Source organism: Canis lupus, chromosome 4 (genome assembly GCF_003254725.2).
Source record: "Canis lupus dingo isolate Sandy chromosome 4, ASM325472v2, whole genome shotgun sequence".
In the NCBI taxonomy this organism is placed as follows: domain Eukaryota; kingdom Metazoa; phylum Chordata; class Mammalia; order Carnivora; family Canidae; genus Canis; species Canis lupus.
In genome coordinates, this window is record NC_064246.1 from 29,969,330 (window position 1) to 29,990,069 (window position 20,740).

Here is a 20,740-nt window from a genome sequence, read left to right on the forward strand (position 1 = left end):
GGCACAGGTGGTTGAGAAAGTTTCTTTCTTTTTTTTTTTTTTTGGTCTCTGGTTGTGGGGATTGTTCTCCCAGCTGCCCCTTCATGTCTGCCTGTGTCTCACCTCCCTCAGGTTTTGGTGGGCGTAACAAGAGCTCCCTCCTGGGGGGGGGGGCGATTTCACCCACATGGGGGGTTGCAGGCAATGCTGAGGGCTACTCCCTGGCACCTTTTTCTGGAGTTGTGCCCACCCCAAGCCAGAAGTCTCTTGCTTTGCTTTCTAAACCGCAGCCAGACTCTGAACAGTCACCTGCCTCTGAAGTAGAGTTGTTTTGCATGAGAACGAGTAATTTGCACTATTTTTCTTGTGTTTAGAATTTTATCTTACCCGTCCAAAACCTAGCCATCTTTGAAATCAGCCTGGCTCGTTGCAGGGGAGGAAAAAGAATTTTCCCTCTGCCCTTCTTGGTTCTTGACTGAGAGCTCCTGTAATAAGAGATAGATGAGCAGGAGAAAAACAGAAGTTGAGTAACAGGTACACCTGCTTCCGTGAGAGCGATCCAGGAGAACTTGAGGAACTCCCTGAAAATGGCCCAAGCCGTCACCTTAAATATGTTCTCCAGCTACTGACACAAGAAAGATGATTGGGGCTGGGAGAGAAGACCTGGAAACAGGATAAGATTGTTATGCAGATTTAAGTTGGGCTTTGTCTCCCGATAAGAGTTTCTTGTGATTTAGTGTCACCCTCCTCTTCCTGGTGCTGAGAGGAGACACCCTTTCAAGTGGAGACTTACCTTGTAAATGTAAATTTCCCTTCAGTAACTTCTACGTGGTTTTCAGAGCTTTTCCCCTGCTTGCTGTTTTTTTTTTTTAAATAATGAGATCAAGATAATCCTTATGCCAGAGAGGCAGATTTGGGGGTTGCAGATCCTGCTCCCCTCCTCATTAGCCAGGTCTCACAAATTAGGGAGTGAGTTCCAGCCCTGGACAGGGTTGCAGTTTGGAGTGTTTGTCATTTCGGCACATGCTGTACAAGACGCAGCAAAAAGAGCTAAGTTTCCTTTTAGATGCATTAAAACGCCGGTGCTGCCTTGATGGTAGTTGGACGCAGAGGGGTTGGGAAAGGTCATGACTGCAGCAGCAGGTGCTCTGGAAAAAGCTCATGGAGGTGCAAGGCTGGGGAAAGACAGCTCTGCCACTTGCTCGCTCCGGGTGACCTTGGCAGTTTTTCCATGGGCTCCGGTCTCGGAAAATGCAAGGGTTGGTTGCACAGATGAACTGCCGAAATTTTTTAGCTATGACTCTGAGTTCTTTGATTTCTAATTCCAAAGTGATTGGTCACTACCTTGACAGCCCCTCTTGCTAATTCAGGATCTCTTGGGGGAAGAAAGTTTATCAGATGGGATTAACGGAAGGCATTTCTTAGGTTCTTGAGGGGTGGTGGTGATGGTCAGCCTCCGCCGATGTCTGTTTTTTTATATAGAAGCCCACCCACCCCAAGGCCTAACCTGTACTGTCAGTTCTCAAGGGCTGGGTGTGGCCGAGTGAGTCCCCAAGGCCCGCATTCCCTTTTTGAATGGTGGACTCGGGAAGAAAGCAAAAGCTCTGCATTTTACCTTCCCTTAAAGTGAGGCCAGGCTGTTTTAAGGAAAAACAGAAACATTGACAGAAAGATACCCTCTGTACATAAATAAATATTCCCTCTCTTCTTCCTGTGGGGGGGGCTAGGTTTAACTTTTATCTCTAAGATAAAAGTTGTAGATCCCAGAAGCCAGAACCGTCTCTTTCGCTGGTGCCCCTTCAGGATTGGTTTCTGGCCCTTTATCTGCCTTTCCCCACCCAGCCTTCATCCCCTGGGCCTCCTGGGCCTAGCGGCCCCAGTGGCTTTCCTCCCATTGTCTGCCTCGCCAGGATCAGCCTCCGTGTCACTGCTCTAGGCAGTGTGTTCCTGCCAGACGTCACGGGAGGCCTTCTTGGAAGATGCCCAAGAGGCAGGGAGTCCAGCTTCTCTAGTCACTGGGTTACATTAGCCTCCACAGCTGTGAAATGGGAATAAAAATAACCTGTAAGGATCCAGTGGGATGCATTAAAATACCAAAGTCCCAAACTACTCCAGGAAAGCGGATTACGCACCCGGAAATCTAATCGCAACCAGGGTGGGTGGACTTTCCTCCCAGGACTTGTCCTAAGGCTTGTCGCTTTTCTCTCAGGTCCTCTCCCTTCAGAGCACTGGCCACAGGCCTGTCCTGGGCAACACCTGGGAGTTGCGTGAGCAGCTTTTGAGCTGCTTTGACATTTTCACAAAATTCCCAGGTGATCTGCATACACTTCAAGTTTGAGAAGCCCTGGCTCAGGCACCTGAGTTAGGCTGCGCCTGCCTGTTGCCTGCCTGTTGCTCTAGCACCTTCCTCAGTCTGTTTTGTGGTTTTGCAGACCGCGCCCTCTTGCCCTCCTGAAAGTCGTCGACTTCACACAGGTCTGGCAGCCCTGACGGCCCTGCCGGCCCTGCTGGCCCTGCCGACTGGGCTGTGCGGTTTCCAGCAGCTATCCCTGGGTGCGGGGAGGGGGACCCCCGGGGGGGGGCCCCCAGGAAGCCCCTCTGCCGGCAGCTGCGGGCACCTCCTCCAAGCCTGCTGGCGAGGTCATCCTTGGGGCACGGAGCCGAGGGGATAAGAGGGGGTAATCGGAGCCCTCCTTTGTGAAGGGTGGCAGGGAGCCTCCCTCAGCCATCTGGTGCCACTCGCCCCGCCCCATCTGTCCCAGCTGGACGACAGGATCAGAATCAGGTTGTAAATGTTGTTTTTTCAATAGAAACACAAAACATTCTCTAGAAGGAGGTTATGGTGTATGTTGAAGTTCAAATGAATAGTTCAGAAAGGACCACACGTTTATTTTTGTAGCAGAACAAAGTTTGAGGTCTCCCTTGATAGCACTAGGATCGCCTGCCCACCTCGTTCTGGGGGGGTTTGGGGGCGCCAGTCTGCAGGCTGGAGGAGACAGGGCTCCCTGCACAGCCACGGGCGGGGGGCGGGGGGGAGGCTGGCCTTCTGGGACTCTGCTTAGGGACTGAGCTGCTAATCTGACCCCTCTCAGCCTTTTCCAGCAGTGTCCCACCATTGATTTGCATTAAAAAAAAACTACCCCCCCCCATTCCTTTTCTCTTTGTGTTTTTGGGGCACGAAGTTTTCTTTATTTTTTTCCTAGCAGGCTTCATTTTTCTTAGCTTGTTTGGGAAGTTTGTTTTGTTTTCTTTGCCCTGTGAACCTCCCCCCCGCCCCCACCCCGGGCTGTTTGCATTGCTGGGAGGAAGCCAGAAGCCAGGCCCTGCCCTGGCCTCGGGCCTCAGAGGGCTGCGGACCCGAGCAGGATTCCGGGGTGCTCCCAGTGCTGTCCCTGGAGTGAAGTGGGTTGGTTGTCTCAAAACACAGTATTACCGTTAGCAGACTGTGCAATTTTGGGTACAGAGATTTTTGATATTTTGGAACCACAATCTTCAGGCATTTCAGGCATGGAAAGTGGGAGGAAAGGGAGGCAGTGTGTGTAATTCTAAGTCTCTTACATAGTTTTGTGTGTCGGGGGTGAGCCGGGCGCGCGCAGGGCAAACTCCTGCAGAGAGCACACTGCAGATCTGGGCAGGCCCAACCCTCCCCGGAAGGGGTGGCCAAGACGCAGTCACTGGAGCAGAGCTGACTTCTCCCCACGCGTGGGCCCCCTCATCACCCGGAACGTGTGCTGTTGGGGCCCCAGCGGGGGCAGCTCTGCGGGGGCAGCCGCGCCCAGTGTCTCATCCACAAGGCCTGGCCCTGAGCTGGGGCACCCCCCGGGTGGGGTGCTGTGGGTGGGACAGTTGGGGGGTACTCTGCTGAGCTGCAGTGTGGTGTCCCCATGTCAGGGCAAGTTGGCAGCTGTCTGGAGGCGGAGCTCTCACCTCGTTCACCTTTAATCCATCATTGCTGTAGAGCATTTCCTGACCAGCTTCCCGCCTCCTCCTCCTTCCTTCCTGCGGGCTCCTGCCCTCCAGCACCTTCAAGACTCCGGGATTCACGGAGGGTGGTGTGGCCCCAGGCCCCTGAGTCAGGCCCGGGTGTCAGGGTGAGTTCTCGGTCTCCCCAGCCTCATTCTGGGTGCCTTGCACACAGCAGGTGCCCAGACATGTAGAATCAAGTCTGGGGTGTTTGTCTCCCACAACAAAAGCCTTTGCACTGGGAGGGACTGGCCTAGCGGGTTTGCACACTGGAGGATTCCTTGGCACACCTACGCCAGCCTAGGGAGCCCTGCGCCGGGCCCTTAGTTGAGATTTCAGGGGGGCCTGGGGTGCACCCCGAGCCTCCCGAGGTCTGCACCTCGCAGCGTGTTGGCCTCCTGGGGTCTTGCCCACGTTGGAGATGTCACTGTGAACGGGGTCCAGATGCTCCACGTTGTGTGTACTACCCGCTTCTGGGGGCAGACGTTTCAAGAACTTAGGGCTGATCGGGGCGCCAGGCCCCAAGGCAGCGGGGGCTCCCCGGCGTCCGGCCAGCCCACAGCTTCACCTGCCACCGCAGAGGGGACGGCAGCTGGGAAGACAGGGAGGTGCGGGGCCTCCTTTCCCAGCTTTCTGAGAAGTTGGGGGGCAGCAGCTGTGGGTGACTAAGCCCTGCCTCACCTGGGTGGGCCTGCACATCTGGATGCTGCCCGGTGAGCTGTGGGATGACTCATCCTCAGGATCTCTCCCGGGGCCCCAGGCTGGTTGTTTGACCTAAGGTTGTAGTTCTGTTTGTTGGTGTTTGTTTCTTTGTTTAAGGAAAATGGCCACAAGCTGTACATTTTGATTTGAGGCTACTTATTTTGTAGAATCTCTCTTAATCAGGGCAGACCCGGTGACTTAGCGGTTTACTGCCTGCCTTCGGCCCAGGGCCTGATCCTGGATCGAGTCCCATGTCGGGCTCCCTGCACGGAGCCTGCTTCTCCCTCTGCCTGTGTCTCTGCCTCTCTCTCTCTCTCTCTCTCTCTGTGTCTCTCATGAATAAATAAATAAAATCTTTAAAAAAAAAAACTCCCTTAATTGGAATTTCTTAGATTTTTCCTTCGGATTAGATTCATGTTCTGTGCTTTCATCAGGGATACCACAGAAATGTGTCCTCTCTTGGAGGGACCCACGTTGGCTTGCCTCATTACGGGTGATGGAAACCGTGATGACTTAGTTAATAAGGTGGGCTCTGCTGGGTCTCTCCCCTGCTGAGTTACTTTTATGTTCTCTGTAATTAATAAGTGTCCTATGGGGAGATACTCTGAGACGACATAAACATGCTGTTTCTCATCAAACTTTCATCAACTTGTTTTTAGAACCTGTTCCTGTTTGAAGGTGTCTCCCAGATTCACATGTTGAAATCATGACCTAAGCCCGGTGACTTAGGTCATGAGGGAAGAGCCCTGGTGGATAGGATTAGCACCCTTCAGAGAAACGCCACAGAGCTCCCTTGCTTCTTCCTCCAGGTGGGGGCCCAGCCGAAGGTCCCAGCTTGGAGCCTGGAAGAAGGCTTGCTCAACCATACTGGGGCCTTGATCTTGGACCTTGGATCCAAGGATCCTTCTGGATCTTGGATCCAGAACTGTGAGAAGGAAATTTCCCTTCTTTATGAGCTACCCACTCTGTGCCACTTTTTTTGTAGCAGCTGTAACGGACCCAAACAGAACCAACGGACCCAAACACTGATGATTCTTTTTTTTTTTTTTAAGATTTATTTATTTATTCATGAGAGACACAGAGAGAGAGAGAGAGAGAGACAGAGACACAGGCAGAAGGAGAAGCAGGCTCCATGCAGGGAGCCCAATGTGGGACTCGATCCTGGGACTCCAGGACCATACCCTGGGCCAAAGGCAGGCGCCAAACCACTGAGCCACCCAGGGATCCCCCACTGATGATTCTTGACAGAAGATTCTGGACAATTTCTTTCTGTCCTGGTTGTCGAACAGTGATATTTTATTTCCATGAATTCCTTTCTACATTCATCATTTGGCATTCTGCTGTAAAGAACTTTCTCTTCTCCGTTTATGTATCCACGTATTTATGTATATCAAAGTGGACTCGCTGATTCTTATTTTACTCAGTGAGTTAAAAATCCACTTACTATAATTGATTATTCTGATGCTCAGATTCTTCCAGATTTGGCCAGCAAGGGTCCCTTCACACTGACTGCTGTGAAGGACAGCTCTTAAAAACATGAATTTCCAGGTCTGTCACAGTTCTATTGGACTAGTCTCTCCGTGTGCAGTTTGGCAAGCACTCCTTGAGTGATTCTCATGTTCTTTGGAATTTGGGATCCTCTGGGCCAGACCCCTCATTTTCAAGTGTGTGCCTCACGGAGCCTCCCCTTTTCCTCCCAGACTCCTGAGATGAGTGACCTGCTCTGTCTGTCTTCGTGCTGGGTTTCTGGGTCAGAATTTCTTTGAACAAAAACTCCTATAGCTTACAAAGTAATAAAAATAGTAAGTTTGAAAATCACTGGATGAAGTGACCTCCATTCCAGGCCCAGCATGGCTCCCGCTGAGCCCTTGGCTCTCCGCTTCCCTCCTCCGACCCACTTCTCTCCCTCCCTCTGCTTCTTTCCTGGTGACAGCACTAAGGTAGACAAAGGTCTCACCTCTCACCGGATCGACAAGGAGGCCCCTTGGTGCGCCTTAGACTCAGCAGGTTTTGGGTTGTGGGTTTTGGTGGTGGAAACTCCTAATGCTGTGTTTGCTAAAGTTCAGGGTTTCATACAGGAAACCAAGTGTTAGAACCCCAGGCTCATGGGGGAGTGTGCTGGGGCTTGGAGCTGGTGGCCTGGGCTTTTCCTGGACATCCACATGGAGGCCATCCCTTGGGCCTCCAGTCTCTGAACACTGGGAACCTTCCTTTTCCCACACCTGTGTACCAGCAGGGTGCTTGTGACCCCGTGTTAAGGGAGGGTGCCACCTTCATCCTCGTGTAGCTTTATAGTGTCTTGCCCTGAGGAAGAATCAAACTTCTGGATACCTCTGCGTGGCTGCTGCCACCATGTCAGTTCACACTGTTTCTGGCAGACCCTGGCCATGAGGAGTTGGGCCCTCAGGGGAAAGGGCTAGAGCAGGGCATAGATGGGGCTTCTGACTCTGAGCATGACTCAGAGAGCAGTTGAGAACTTGTGGATCTGAGTCCTTCTCATTGTGGGTGGCTGTGCCTTGGGGCTGAGGCCACCTCACTCTTGTGGGCAATGAGCCAGCCCACTCTGGCCTGCCTTTGTGACCCTCTCTCTCACTGGAACCTATTCCCATTCCATAGTTACCCATCCCTTCCTAGACTTGTCGCCTGAGGCCTGCCTCTTTCTTTGGCCTGAGAATGTTCCCCAGCACCCAGTGAGCCCTGAGGACTCTCTTTTCTCTCTCTCTTTTATTTTTTTTATTTTTTATTTTTTTATTTTATTTTTTTTATGATAGGCACACAGTGAGAGAGAGAGAGGCAGAGACACAGGCAGAGGGAGAAGCAGGCTCCATGCACCGGGAGCCTGACGTGGGACTCGATCCCGGGTCTCCAGGATCGCGCCCTGGGCCAAAGGCAGGCGCTAAACCTCTGCGCCACCCAGGGATCCCTCTCTCTCTCTTTTAAAAGATTTTATTTATTTATTCATGAGAGACCCAGAGAGAGAGAGGCAGAGGGAGAAGCGGGTTCCCCGATGTGTGATCCCGGGACCCCAGGATCACGCCCTGAGCTGAAGGCAGGTGCTCAACCGCTGAGCCCCCCGGGCATCCCATCTCGTCTTGGGTGGTAGGGATGTCCAGGGCTTAAGCTGTGTTACCTGGAAGTGCAGCAGGACCCCCAGCTCCCTTGGAATCCGGCTTCCCTTTCCTGGGATGGGCCTTGATTAGGCCAGATGCTGATGCTGGGGCCTTGCAAGCCATGTGGAAAGGTCGAGCCTTGGTGAATGGCTGACTGGAGAGTGAGTGAGAGAGGAGACAGCAAGGGTACTGTGGGGGGTGGGGGTCCCAGCTCAGGTTACAGGTGGACAGTGCTGCTGGGTAGAGCATAGTTCAGCTGGGACGTCTGCTTAGGGTTCTGCGTGGCCCACACCTGGGTGCTGGCAGGGTTGCGTTCCTTTCTGGATGCTCTGGGACTGATCTACTTCCAAGTTCATGCTGGTAGTTGGCAGCATTCAGGTCCTGACTGTTGCAGGTTTGAGGTCCTGCTTCCTTGCTGACTGTCAGCCAAGGCTACCCTTAACTCCTGCTCCACACGTGGCTCCTGGATCTGGGATCCAGCAACAGGGCACTGCATCCTTCTCCTGCTTGGAACCTCTCTACTTCTGCCCTCAGCTGGTGGGAAGCTCTGCTTCTAAGGGCTCGCATAAATTACATGGGACCCACTTGGATAATTTCACAGTTTTAAGGTTGATTGATCAGTTATCTTAATTACATCTGCAAGTTTTTTGTTTTTTGTTTTTTTTTTCCCTTTCTTTTATATGGTGATAAATTACGCTTCCTGGTTTTTCACTTTGCTCAGTAAAAAGATGGCAACTAAAAGTATTTTGCAGTCTTCCTAGAGATCTGGGTGTAAATGGGTGGATTGGGACACACCTAACTTAACTTTATTATAGAACTCCACAAAAGTTAAAGAGACTTTTTATTTATTTATTTTTGAAGCTTTATTTATTTATTCGAGAGAGAGAAAAAGAGAGAGCCAGTGGGCAGGGTAAGGAGCAGAGGGACAGAGAAAATCCTCAAGCAAACTCCTCTCTGAGCAGGGAGCCCGACCGTGGGGTTCAGTCCCAAGACCCTGAGATCACGACCTGAAGCCCAGGGCGCTTAACCGACTGAGCCACCTAGGTGCCCCAAGGTAAAGGGAATTTTTAAAAAGGAATCTGTCTACAAGGACAGGAGGAATGGGAGAAGAAATGACAAGAAAAAATTTGCCAGCCAGGAATAGATGGATGAGTGACCCAGTTTAAAATATGGAAGTTGGTGTCACCACATTGTTATTTTGGGTTTGGGGTTCAGAGAAGCAGCCGACATGGCCAAATGTAAGAATTAGTGGAAAGTAGCTGACATGGTTAGATACTTGGTTTACTTTCTTTCCTCCGTGATGCTTGGTGACACCCTCTCCCCTTTGCTGGACATTGGAGATTTATTCTTTAGAAGGAAACACCAGGGACCTATGAAACTCTAGGGATTTCTGGAGGTGCATATGGAAGACCACATCCCAGCCTTCTACTTCCATTTGGCTTCCAGGGAGGAGAGTCCTCATTGAGGGAACCTGAGTGGCCTAAGAGGAAAGAATTAGTGAAGCCAACAACAAGGATTTCCCAGCAAATTCTGGATCAGCCTACACAGAAACTCACCTGCCCCAGAACTCAAGGCTTCTAGCTAGTTTTTAGGCATTTACCCTTCCTCATGACAATTATTTCGTTATGAGAAATACCAACATCTGAAGAAGATGCCTAACGTGAAAGGAAGCAAAACAGAGAACAAAGAAAGTAACTTGAGAGAAACATCCTATTTAGAAAGAACATTTTGAAAAAAATTAGACCTTTTCCCAGAGATAAGAGAAATCTCCTATCCATGAAATAAGAACAGGGCCCTATAAAAAAGGATATTTTGAAACCAAAATGATTAAAAGTTTAAAAGATAAGGGCAGGACAAGAGTATCAGACTGATTAGAAGGTAAGATTCAAGGAACTAGTCTTCTAGGAAACAGATAAAAAAAAAAAAGATAAGATGAATAATAGAGCAGAAGGATGAGGCAGGGTTCCCATTACCTAATAGGAGTTGCAGAAAGAGAGAAATTCAGTGAGAAAAATGATCAAAAAAAATTTTGCCTAAAAGGATACTGGTTTCCATATTGGAAGGGCTCATCAGATGCTGAGCCAAGTGGACAAAGATGAACCCAGACCAGTACCCTGAAGTTTCAGTGTGCTGGGGAGAAAGGGATGACCCTACAGCTTTATCGAGAGAAACACATCAAACATGCGGATCAGAAATCCAAGTGGTTTCACAGCTTCTCGGTACGCTGGAATATAGAAGAAGGTAGAGTGACACTCCTGTCATTCTCCATGAAATTGATTTCCAGTTCTGTACACAAACTTCTGTTCAGGAATGAAGATAGACTAAAGCTGTTTTCAGGCATACTGTGCCTTTTGCGCTGAAACGTTTCTTCACCAAGGGGAGCAAAGACTGGATCTTTCACGGGCTGTATCCCGAATTGAGGTAAGGGGACTTCTGTGCACCAGTCCAGATCGAACTCCATAGGCTCCAGGGAAGTGTTCTTCTGGAAGAAGAAACAGAAATAGAACATCTAGTGTGAATGAACTTACTGAGAGGAGACTTGGACAACTGGCATTGAATTTGGGGTTGAATATTGAGAAGTTTAGAGGAAATCAAACAGAAAAATAAGAGAATTATTAACTCCAGAGAACAAGAAGTTGTGCAGGAAAAGTAATTATGGTTTATATGGTTCACTTTGATGGCAGAAGTGGTCATAATAATGTTAACTGTGAAAATCACTCTAGCCATGGCCAGAGTTTAATTGGGGTGGAGGTACAGGAAAGGAGAAGAGTAAAGGGGCCTGGGGGCCAAGTGGTTTCTGGGGGAGTAAAAAGAGTCCCCTCATTTCCTTCCAGGGTAGGAAGTAGGTAGGTAGTACCTAGACCTGGAAAGCCAAGGAATAGTAACACAGGCCTATTTATTGTATACAGAAATTTCTAAGAGCCATTCTATGGGGTATAAATATCAAGACCAGCTAACAATTGAAAGGGTCCCCTGGAAAGGTGAAGGGAGGCCTGGCTTAGGTTCTGTTTTTTGTTTTTTTGTTTTAAAGATTTTTAAATTTATTTATTCATGAGAGAGACAGAGGGAGAGAGAGGCAGAGACACAGGCAGAGGGAGAAGCAGGCTCCATGCAGGGATCCCAACGTCGGACTGGATCCTGGGCTGAAGGCAGCGCTAAACCACTGAGCCACCCGGGCTGCCCTGTTCTTTCTCTCAAAAAACTTTTACAGTAATTGTTTCTTAAAGGAAGTTCAGGCATGATCTTGAAAAAAAAATTGAAACAGCAAATCTAGAATGCATGACACACCATAAGAGGAGGTGTTGTTTCATGAGGCTCAGTTGCACCTGCGAGTATGTGGGCGCTGGCTTGATTTTGTTAGTGTGTTTCGTACTGTGGGTCACGGTGAAAATGTGAAAACCAGTGTTCAGTGGTTTCTCACTGCCAGTTCACTTCTTATACTTCTGAACTGTTCCAACTATTTTACAGTTGAGCATGTGCTTTTTTTTTTTTTTAATTAAAAATAAACAGGGAGCTAGGACGCCCGGGTGGCTCATTTGGTTAAGTGTCCGGCTCTTGGTTTCAGCTCAGGTCATGGCCTCAGGGTCTCCTGGGATCCATCGAGCCCTCAGTTGGACTCTGTGCTCAGCTGGGAGTCTGCTTGAGGATTCCCTCCTTGTGCTCCCCTTGCCACGTGCACACACACTCTCTCTCTCCAATAAATAAAATCTTTAAAAATAAATAAACAGGGAGAGGGAGAAGGAAGGAATCGTACAGGTTGAAATAATCCCAAGGTAGACCAGCCCTGTCTATAATGCCAGTAGAGGTGATCACGTTGGGGGGCCAGTAACCTCTGAGATTGACACACCCTCTCCCCAGCAATGGCCAGTTTGCATTGCAGAGGTGGTCATGGTAAGTACAACACTGGAGATGTTTTTCCAGAACCACTTAGAAGTCCACCGCGCCGTGCAACCATTTCCATACTTTTATATTCCATTTTGGCCTTCAACCGCATGGTTACAAATTGTTCCATAATTGCAAACCATGATGTTCAGATTTCATACTTAATGCGTATTCTTTTTTTCCGCTGTTGGTTTATTTTCTGGAGGCAAATTCTTAGTCATGACTTTATTGGATTAAGGGTGTGACTTTTTCGTTTTTTGGTTTTGAATATGGTGACCATATCACTTACCCAAAGGTAGTAGCAGTTTACTCTGCATCCCAGCAACCTGGTACGAACTTGCCCATCCTCACCATGGGCTTGTCAGTAGTAGGATGGTGATTTTGTTGGAAAGTGTAACATGAAGTAGGGTCTCTGGATTGTTTTTAGGTTTCACTTCTGGGGATGTGTTGGTTATTTTGCCGTGTATTGGTTATATTGTCCTTCCATTTCATATAATGTCCATATCCTTTGCCCTCGTGTCTAATGCTGGGAGTCTTTTAAGTATGGATTTTTATATATTGTAGATTTTTACCCTTCGTCATAATCGCTGCAGCTGCTGAAGACATCATTGGTGTTCCCTTTAAGATAATGCTACCTTTAATTGTATGGGAATATGAACACTGTTTCATATTGGTATTTTAATACTTTTATTTTTTCCTGTTGGCTCAAAAGTGAAGGTGATGTCCTGAAATGCTGTGTTGTGTGTGTGTGCTTGCAACCTTAAATATTTAGATTTATTTTGGCTTATTAGTTAGCTCCCAGACTGCTAGCCAGCTCTCTCAGCACTGTTAAAGGATTCTAACCTTCCCCCTTGTTTCGAGAAGTTGATGTTTTGACAAACAACATGCCTCCTATTTGCCATGTAAACGCTTTATTCTGTTTTAATAAGTTCTGGAACGGAGACAGTTTGAGGGCTTGGAATTAAATTTTTCTGATGGTGGTTTTCTGTGTATTTCTACATAATACAAAAGCTACAGAATAGCTTTTGGAGAGTCTTCTCTGTTGCAGTGATAATTAGTATTTGTGAAAAGTTGATTCATCTTTTAGGATATTTTGTTATTTTGCTAAAATAAGATTCTTTGCGTGTGTGTGTGTGTATTTTAAGGTTAATGGCCTTGATTGTTTTTTTTTGTTTGTTTGTTTTTTAAAAGATGGTATTTTTAATAATTTCTACACCCAGCGTGGAGCTCAAACCTACAACCCCAAGATCAAAAGTTGTATGCTCTACTGACTGAGCCAGCAGGTGCCCCTAAATGGCCTTGGTTTGAATTGAATTTGTTGCTGGGGATCTAAGTTCTGCTTTCCTCTGATGTAACTTGGTTTAGGAGATACGGTGAGCTGTCAGGGACACAGTCACTTTGGAGTCATTTCTGCTGAATGTTGAGTCAGATCTGGGTTCTAGTTGCCGCCCCAGTGCGTTTGTCCACCTTGGGGTTCTTTGTGGGTAACTCTCAGGTTGGCACCTCAGGTGTACCTGTGCGTTCTTTTTCCTTCATTGAGGCGGTGAAGCTGCTGAGCCAGACCTCTAGAGCTCAGCACTGGCCTTCTCCAACTGAGGCTCCACCCAAAGGGCCCTGTGTGGGAGGATGTGGCGCAGCCTGGGGTTTAAACAGACCTTCCCCTTGCCTCCTTCAGTTTATACTCTGGGATGTGCCCCTATGGAGACAGGATCTTTTGGTGACATTGCAGTTTAGGATCTGCTTCTCCACCCCCTGGCCAGCAGAGTAGAGAGCTGTGCAAGAGCCCGAGGCAGCTTTTTCCTTCCTGCTCCCTAGGTTCCGTAGGGGCAGGGAAGTGGGGTGACTCTCCCCACCTCGTGGTTAGTTCAGTGCCTTATCGTCCCATGGGGAGGACTAAACAAGTGGGTGAAGAAAGACTGAACTGCTTCCCCTCCCCGGTTTCCTCATTTGTGAGTTGGGTGGGGAAATAGTGTCATTGGGACATCCCCACCCCCAGGCCTCCTAGAATTATCTTGGTTCAACAGAAATGGTGTGATGCCCGGTGTGAATGCTCTGGGATGGGCCTGGCAGGTGTTTAGGGGATGCGTCGGAGTGTGGTACGTGGATGATGTGGGTGTTTCTAGTCCTTCCCGGTGTGGACCTGGCTAGCATTGTTCCAGATGGCTCAGTTTCCAGGAAATAAGGGCTGGGAGTTTATGTCCCAGTTGTTGAGATTCTCTGGGTGTGGGTTTGGAGCCCGACGTCTATGAAAGCAGAGATTTTCCTGGGCGGTTGTGTGTGTCTGTGGGGTGAGGCCTTCGGGACCACATGAAAGAGGGTGAAACCTATGGTGAGGGAGGAGAGATCCCTCTCCAGAGCCTGCAGGCCATGAAGTCCCTGCGGCCTGTGTTCTCCACCGTTAATAGGCCAGAGCTGGAGAACAGGGGTCTCTACGGGGAGAGTTCCCGTATCACCTCAGGGTGGTCCTTTCCCACAGGCCCCAAGCCGGGGCAGGGGTGAGGGTGCCAATGCTGCGGAAGACAGACAGACAGACGGGCGCTGATCAGTGGGTCTCCTGGGGGAGTCGGGCTGTGTGTAGTGCTTCAGGGCCCTGAGAGCCAGAGCCTCACCACGGTGGCCTGAAGCTGTCCAGGGCGCCCTCCCTCGACTCCTGACCTGCAGGCCCGCGCCTGAGCAGCTCTCCCCCGTGTCGGGGGGCCAGTTCCATGGGGGTACGGCCACCCACCTGGGCCTCTCTAGGGACCGTGAAGAGTCGTGCCGGATGATTCCAAGGAGCAGCCTGTTTTGCCCCTAACAGGGTTTCCACCATTTAGAGCATTGTGTTTCCTTCTAGGCCATTTCTGGCCAAGCAGACTGTTCTGTGGGATAAACTGACCTGGGTTTTAGTGTTTTTTTTTGTTTTTTTTTTGTTTTTTTAAATTTATTTATTTGTGATAGTCACAGAGAGAGAGAGAGAGAGGCAGAGACACAGGCAGAGGGAGAACCAGGCTCCATGCACCGGCAGCCCGATGTGGGATTCGATCCCGGGTCTCCAGGATCACGCCCTGGGCCAAAGGCAGGCGCCAAACCGCTGCGCCACCCAGGGATCCCTGGGTTTTAGGTTTAAAAGAAGTGTTTGTCTATATGCACGAAGACAGGCCTCTGTAGTTGGAGAAAAACCCAGCGTTCTGGGGTTTTTGTAATGTGTGAAACGTGGTTGGCTTCCTCCTGAGAGCCGTCTCGCCCGCAGGCCTGGCCCGTGTGCTGGCCGCACAAGCAGGGCCTTCTACCTGTGCAGAAGCCCCAGGCTAATGCCTGGTATGTTAGGCGTGATTGTGTGTCAGAATCGCTGGGGAATTTGTCAAAAATGTGGATTCTGGGTCCCACCCCGCACCTTGTCCGCAGAACCTGCAGAGGGTGGAGCCCCGAGGTGTGTCTGGAGTAAGTCCTTTGATGCTGCCAGCTGGGCCTCAACACCAGCGACGCTAGGGTCAGTTCTAGGTGAGGATGCTGGGGCCTCCAGAGGGCAGGAACGGCCCGGGGCAGTTGGTGTGGCCCCAGGAAGGAGTGGGGCCCTTCAGCCGCCCAGCATGGCCCAGGCTGCTTTGAGGCCTCCTGTGTGGCCTGTGACCCATGGTGTCCTTCGGTACCTGGGCTTGCCCTCCTGCTCCCTTCCTGGAGGGGACCTTTGAGCAAGTGCTGTGCTGACGGTGGGGCGGGGGGTGGGGAGGTGGGTGGTAGCTGGGTTGCTGTCCCCTTCCTAGTTGGATTTTGAGACCACAGGGGCCAGACCCTCCCGCGCCCCCCCCAAGGGAGGAGGTGAGCTGGGTGGTGGTGTCGTGGCCTGCTGTGCCCGTTGGTGCTGCACCCGGAGGGTTGAGTGGTCACAGCACCCATTTCCAGAGGGATGTGGTTTTCCTGGCCCTGCTTGTCATCACTGTGTTGATGGAATGTTCCAGCCAGGCCACGGAGGTCACTCCCAGGCCCTGGTCGGATCTGCCCCTCTCCTCACCCCCGGGAAGCAGGAGGTGAACTGAGGATGGCGGGTGGTGAACATTCCCCTGTGCGCCCTAGGTCCTGCCCACCCCCCATCCATGGGTCAGCGTGAGGCCACCCCCTCCTTCCCACCACTGAGCCACTGCTTTGGCAGTGGGTTTGGGGGGTGGAGGAGTTAGGGCCCACCTGGGTTGTTTGCTATTGGGTTCAGAATGGAAAGTAGTCAAGGTGGGTCAGGTCCTCAGAATTCCCTTTGGAGGGCACCCTCCTTTCTGTAGGATTCTCTGAGGGGCTTTGGACAATGAACACAGATTTAAAGCAAAAATGCCCCTCCCCGTCCCGCCCACTCTGTGCAGCCCTCAGAATGTTCTGTGGTCTGAGCTTTACTCACAGCCTCAGGAGGCCGAACCTGGTGGGGGGGGGGAGTTAGGCAGGGGAGGGACGGGAGGGAGGAATGGGGTGTATGCTGGCTGCTGTGGGCTCCTGGGGCCACATCACCTTCGTCGTTCTGTGAGGACAGAGCTTGGGAGGTTGTCTGAGAACATGTTAGCTGAACAAATAATGGGATGGGGCCTTATTTCTGACTTTTCTTCCCTGGCCTGGGTTAGGTCATGCCTGCTTTTCATCTCTTCTTCCCAAAGTGCCTCTCAGTGGTCAAGTCTCCATTTCTCCATTGGCTCGCCCTACCCCTGGCTGTCCTACCCCAGGTAGTGGTTGGGTGGAGGGGATGTAGACTGTGGAACCCCCTGTCCTTGGTTCAAATCCTGGGCCTCGTCGAGTATTTTTTTTTTTTTTCTTTGTCTTAGCTTTGGGCAAATCCCATGACCTTCCTTCCTAACTCCTCTTTCCTTAACTGAAAAGTTGAAAAGTCAACACCCAATGGAGAGGTGATGAGATAAATGTCTGGGAAGGCCTGGTATCTAGGAGACACTTTGAAAATTGGCATCTTCAGGGCTCTTGGGTGGCTCAGTCGGTGAAGCACCTGCCTTCAGCTCAGGTCATGATCCCGGGGTCTTGGGATCAAGCCCTGCGTGGGGCTCCTTGTTCAGCAGGGAGCCTGCTTCTCCCTCTCCCGTTACCCCCCACCCCGCTCCTCTTGCATGCTCTCTCTCTCTCTCGCTCGCTCTTTCTCTCTCTCAAAATCTTTAAAAAAAAAAGAAATAAAAATTGGCATCCTCCATTCTTTCAAAATTCTCTTTTTTTTTGTCTGTTTTTGGAGAGTTGACTTAACATGATTTTTGCCTAGTCTGTCGCTGGCACTGGTAGTAAAGCTATGCCTAGACTCATGCAGGAACACAGAAACACTTTGGAGATTTCTGGAGTCTGTGTGTGAACCTCACCTTTGCTTTTTCTTGGGGAGTGGGTTTGGTAGGAGATGTTATGTAACTGAGTTTCTCATCACTCCCATGTCTGTCCACAGATCCCGCTTCTCAGAAGATGCACTATTATAGATACTCTAATGCCGAGGTCAGCTGCTGGTACAAGTACCTCCTTTTCAGCTACAACATTGTCTTCTGGGTGAGTCACTGAGAGCGGCCTCGCTTCCTCGCTTCATCCTTTATTCAGTAGATCGTGATTCTTTCTGTACAGTTGATGTGCCAGGCCCCCTGCAAGGCTCTGGAGGAGAAGGTAGGCAAGGTTAACGAGCCCTGCCCTGGCAGAACCAGCGGCAGGTTAGTTATAAAGTAGACTGGTAAGTACTTTGACAGGAAGGCCGGGGTGACCGAAAGCCGGGTTAACGGGCCCCCGCCCCAGACTTGGAAATTCAGGAACACTTGGAGCTCTGGCCCACGTGCATGTCTGTTTTCCCCCTTCCCTGCCCTGGGAGTGCTCCCAACGAGACATCGGCAGCAGGGTGCCTCGTGCACCTTTGACTGGGGGCCAGGCCCTGTTCTAGGCTCTGAGAGGTAAGAGTGGACAAGGGCAGTAAAGCCCTGTTTCTTACGGTGCTTGTGTTTAATCAGTAATGGCATTAGCCTACTGATGAGCAGCAGAGCAGGGAGGGAGAAGCTCCTTGGCTGGGGAGTCCGGGGCAGGACATTCCAGGGAGGTGACTTAGGCAGGCAAGACCAGAATATCAGTGAAGAGGCAGCGGGTGGGGGGTCTGGGAAGAAAGCTGTGGGCTGGAAGGGCAGCATTTGCAAAGGCCGGAATGCACTAGGCATGTGCAAGGGGCCAAGAGAAGGCCATGGGGCTGGAGCACGGGGAGTACAGGGGGAGGGGACACAAGTGACAACAGAGACGTGAAGGGGGCTTATAGACTGAGAAGGGGAGAGGTGTGACTCTGGAGCCCTGGGGTGCTAGAGGTGACCCCAAAGAGGAAAGTGCACTCCAGAGTTGGCTGTGAGCAGGTGGGCCGAGGGAAGGCCGGGAGACTTGGTGCCGGAGAAGCCTTTCAAGTAGAGAGGACCAGTCAGCTGTGCCATTGGGGGTGGGGGGTGGGAATGACACAGGATGAGGATGGAAAATCGGCATGGACATTGACACAGTGGAGGTTGTTGGTGACCCTGGCCGGGGCTGCCGTGTGCTCCGGGGGGTGGAGACCCCCTGGAGCTGGCTGAGGAGCCAATGGGATGCGAGCCAGTGGAGACTGTGACTCAGGACAGTTCTTCCAAGGACCCCTGCCTTAAAGAAGAGCAGAAAACCCGGGCACTGGCCGGAGATGGTCAGGGCACCGGGGGAGGTATCGCAGCCTGTGTGTGTCACCAGTGTGATCCGTCCCGGAAGAAGCAGACGCGGAGTCTGTGCAGGTGGCTGAGGGGACGTGATTGCGCATCTTCAGCAAGCATTGCTTGTCACCTTCTGGGGGGCGGGGGTGCATATGGAGAAGGAGGGACAGGACGAGTGGCCGTGACGCCACATTGTGCTTCTACTGTGGCTGTTGGTGCGGCCTGTTTGGGCCAGAACTCTTGCAAACAAAGCAGACTTACGGGGGCTTCTCAGCTTTCACCATTGATTATTCACAGCATCATCTCCTAATGATTTATCTCAAAGTTTTGGGGGCTTTCTGTCCTAGAGAAACAAGGTGGGATTCAGTGGCTTGGCCTTTCACCCCTCATCTTTTTCTGTCCCTGAACAAGCTGTCACCAGCAACTTCATCATTTCCCTTGAAACAAGATTAATACAGGGCGTTCGATGTGGTTTCCACGGGCTTCTCTTAATGGGAGGCCTGTGCTTGCCTTATCTCCTCAGTGAAGGGCTTCCGGACTGCCATGTTCCCTCCCTGGCGCACCTGGAGGCCCCGCCCACTGGCCAGGTGTCTGGTGGAGGGTCCCCTGGCCTAGGCAGGCGGTCTGACACTTTGGACACTGGTACACCCGGCAGTCCTGTTGTTCCCTCCCACCCCCAGGCTGTGCCTGCTTGGTCTTGTGCCTTGTCCTCTGAAGATCGTCCCGAATTTTGCAGAGAGAGCAAAACTTCCCGTTGTTGGGGCAGGGCCCTGCTAATCTCCGTTTCTTCACATTCTTTGCAGAACAGATTCTTTGCAGGATGCCTGGGTGGCTCAGTGGTTGAGCTTCTGCCTTTGGCTCAGGGTGTGATTCCCGGGCCCCGGGATTGAGTCCCCCGCAGGGAGCCTGCTTCTTTCTCTGCCTGTCTCTGCCTCTCTCTCTCTGTGTCTCTCATGAATAAATAAATAATTTTTTTTTTTTTTTTTTTTTTTTTTTTTTAAAGAACAGATTCTTTGCTCTTGGGAAGCTTTACCAACTTGCCCACTAATGACACCTGGGCAGCCCAATTGGCAGAGTGGAGGTCCTGCATCTGGAATCACAGCAAGGCTGCTTGATTGAAGGGTTCTGCTGTGTTCTCGGCCTTCCACAGGACCGACAGTGCATGTGGTCAGGGTCCGTTTCTCAGTTAGTGTGCACTGGGGCCCAAGTAGTGTGCGAAGGGACGAGAAGGAGCAGTCAGGAAAACGAGGCAGGAGAGAGCTTGGTTGGGAGGATGGCCCAGACGCCTCCCTGCTGGGTCCCTGGTAGCAACTTGCTTTCATCTGCACAGGAGCTCAGTGTGGGGGGAGGCCCGAGACGTGGGGTGCTGAGCCCTCCAGAAAGCGCATGTTGGGTGCCGTGGGAGGCCCTCACGCAGGGGCTGGTCTGGCCTCGCACCCACACTGAGTGATCCTGCGTAGTGTTCGTGTTTTCATTGTGAAATGTCGGTGTCACAGGCCTGCCGCCTGCCTCCCAGGGTTTGCTGAAACGTACACGATCACATGCCTGCCTTATGTCATCAGAGAAGTTTTCTTTTTGAAATGGAAGAAATACCAAAATCAAACAAACCCCCATGTTCCCATCACCTTGTATCAACACTTAACAACTCAGAGCCAGTCCTGTTTAATTTTATATCTCCTCCGCCCATTGGTTTGAAGCAGGACAGAGGTAATTGTGTTGCACAGAGAGTTTCTGTATTTGTTCTGTTTTGACAAATTAACAGTGAGCAGAGGGACAGGGTTGCAGCCTTGCTGGCAGACCTGGGCTCAGTAGGCAGGTTCTGATATACAGAAGGCAGCCTGCCGTTTCTCTGACCAGTGCTGGAGCTACAACAAACATGAGGTTTTATTGAGCCTCTGCCTCATTCAGAATTATTTGCACACTGGCATGCTTTATAGCCAACACCTGTACACTCTAACAGGGTTTCTAAAGCTCTCTCCCTTCAGTTCAGGGCTGAGATTTTTTTCCAAGGGACTGTTAATACTCTTTTGGGGTGACAAACGGGGATGTGGCTGTCCGCCGGACTGTCAGGGAAACAGTGCTTCTAGACAACATGGCATTGTGGGAGCACTGGCATGTTCTACTTTTTTTTTTAAGATTTATTTATTTATATATTTATTCATGAGAGACAGAGAGAGAGGCAGAGACATAGGCAGAGGGAGAAGCAGGCTCCATTCAGGGAGTCTGATGTGGGATTTGATCCCAGGTCTCTAGGATCAAGCCCTGGGCCGAAGGCAGGTGCTAAACCGCTGAACCACCCAGGGATCCCCTACTTTTTTTTAATGTATTTCTCTATGTACGTATGTACGTGTGTGTATGATGGCTCCACGCCCAATGTGGGGCTTGAACTCATGACCTCAAAATCAAGAGTTGTGTGCTCCACTGACTGAGCCAGCCTGGTGTCCCTCTGCCTTTTTTCTT

The 20,740-nt window shown here is 50.8% G+C and overlaps 1 protein-coding gene across 4 annotated transcripts in view; it reads left to right on the plus strand.

The window, feature by feature from the left end:
* Window positions 1-20,740, plus strand: part of TSPAN14 (tetraspanin 14) — a 55,316-nt gene that overhangs the window by 11,829 nt on the left and 22,747 nt on the right. For 3 of the 4 annotated variants that reach the window (XM_025434283.3, XM_049109085.1, XM_049109084.1), the window contains exon 2: window positions 17,032-17,129. In XM_025434283.3, coding sequence (XP_025290068.1) covers window positions 17,049-17,129 — 81 coding nt within the window. In that variant the 5' untranslated portion in view covers window positions 17,032-17,048. Of the gene's footprint in view, window positions 1-3,931; window positions 4,071-17,031; window positions 17,130-20,740 lie in introns of those variants that run through there. The other variant, XM_035715417.2, reaches the window with a different exon arrangement.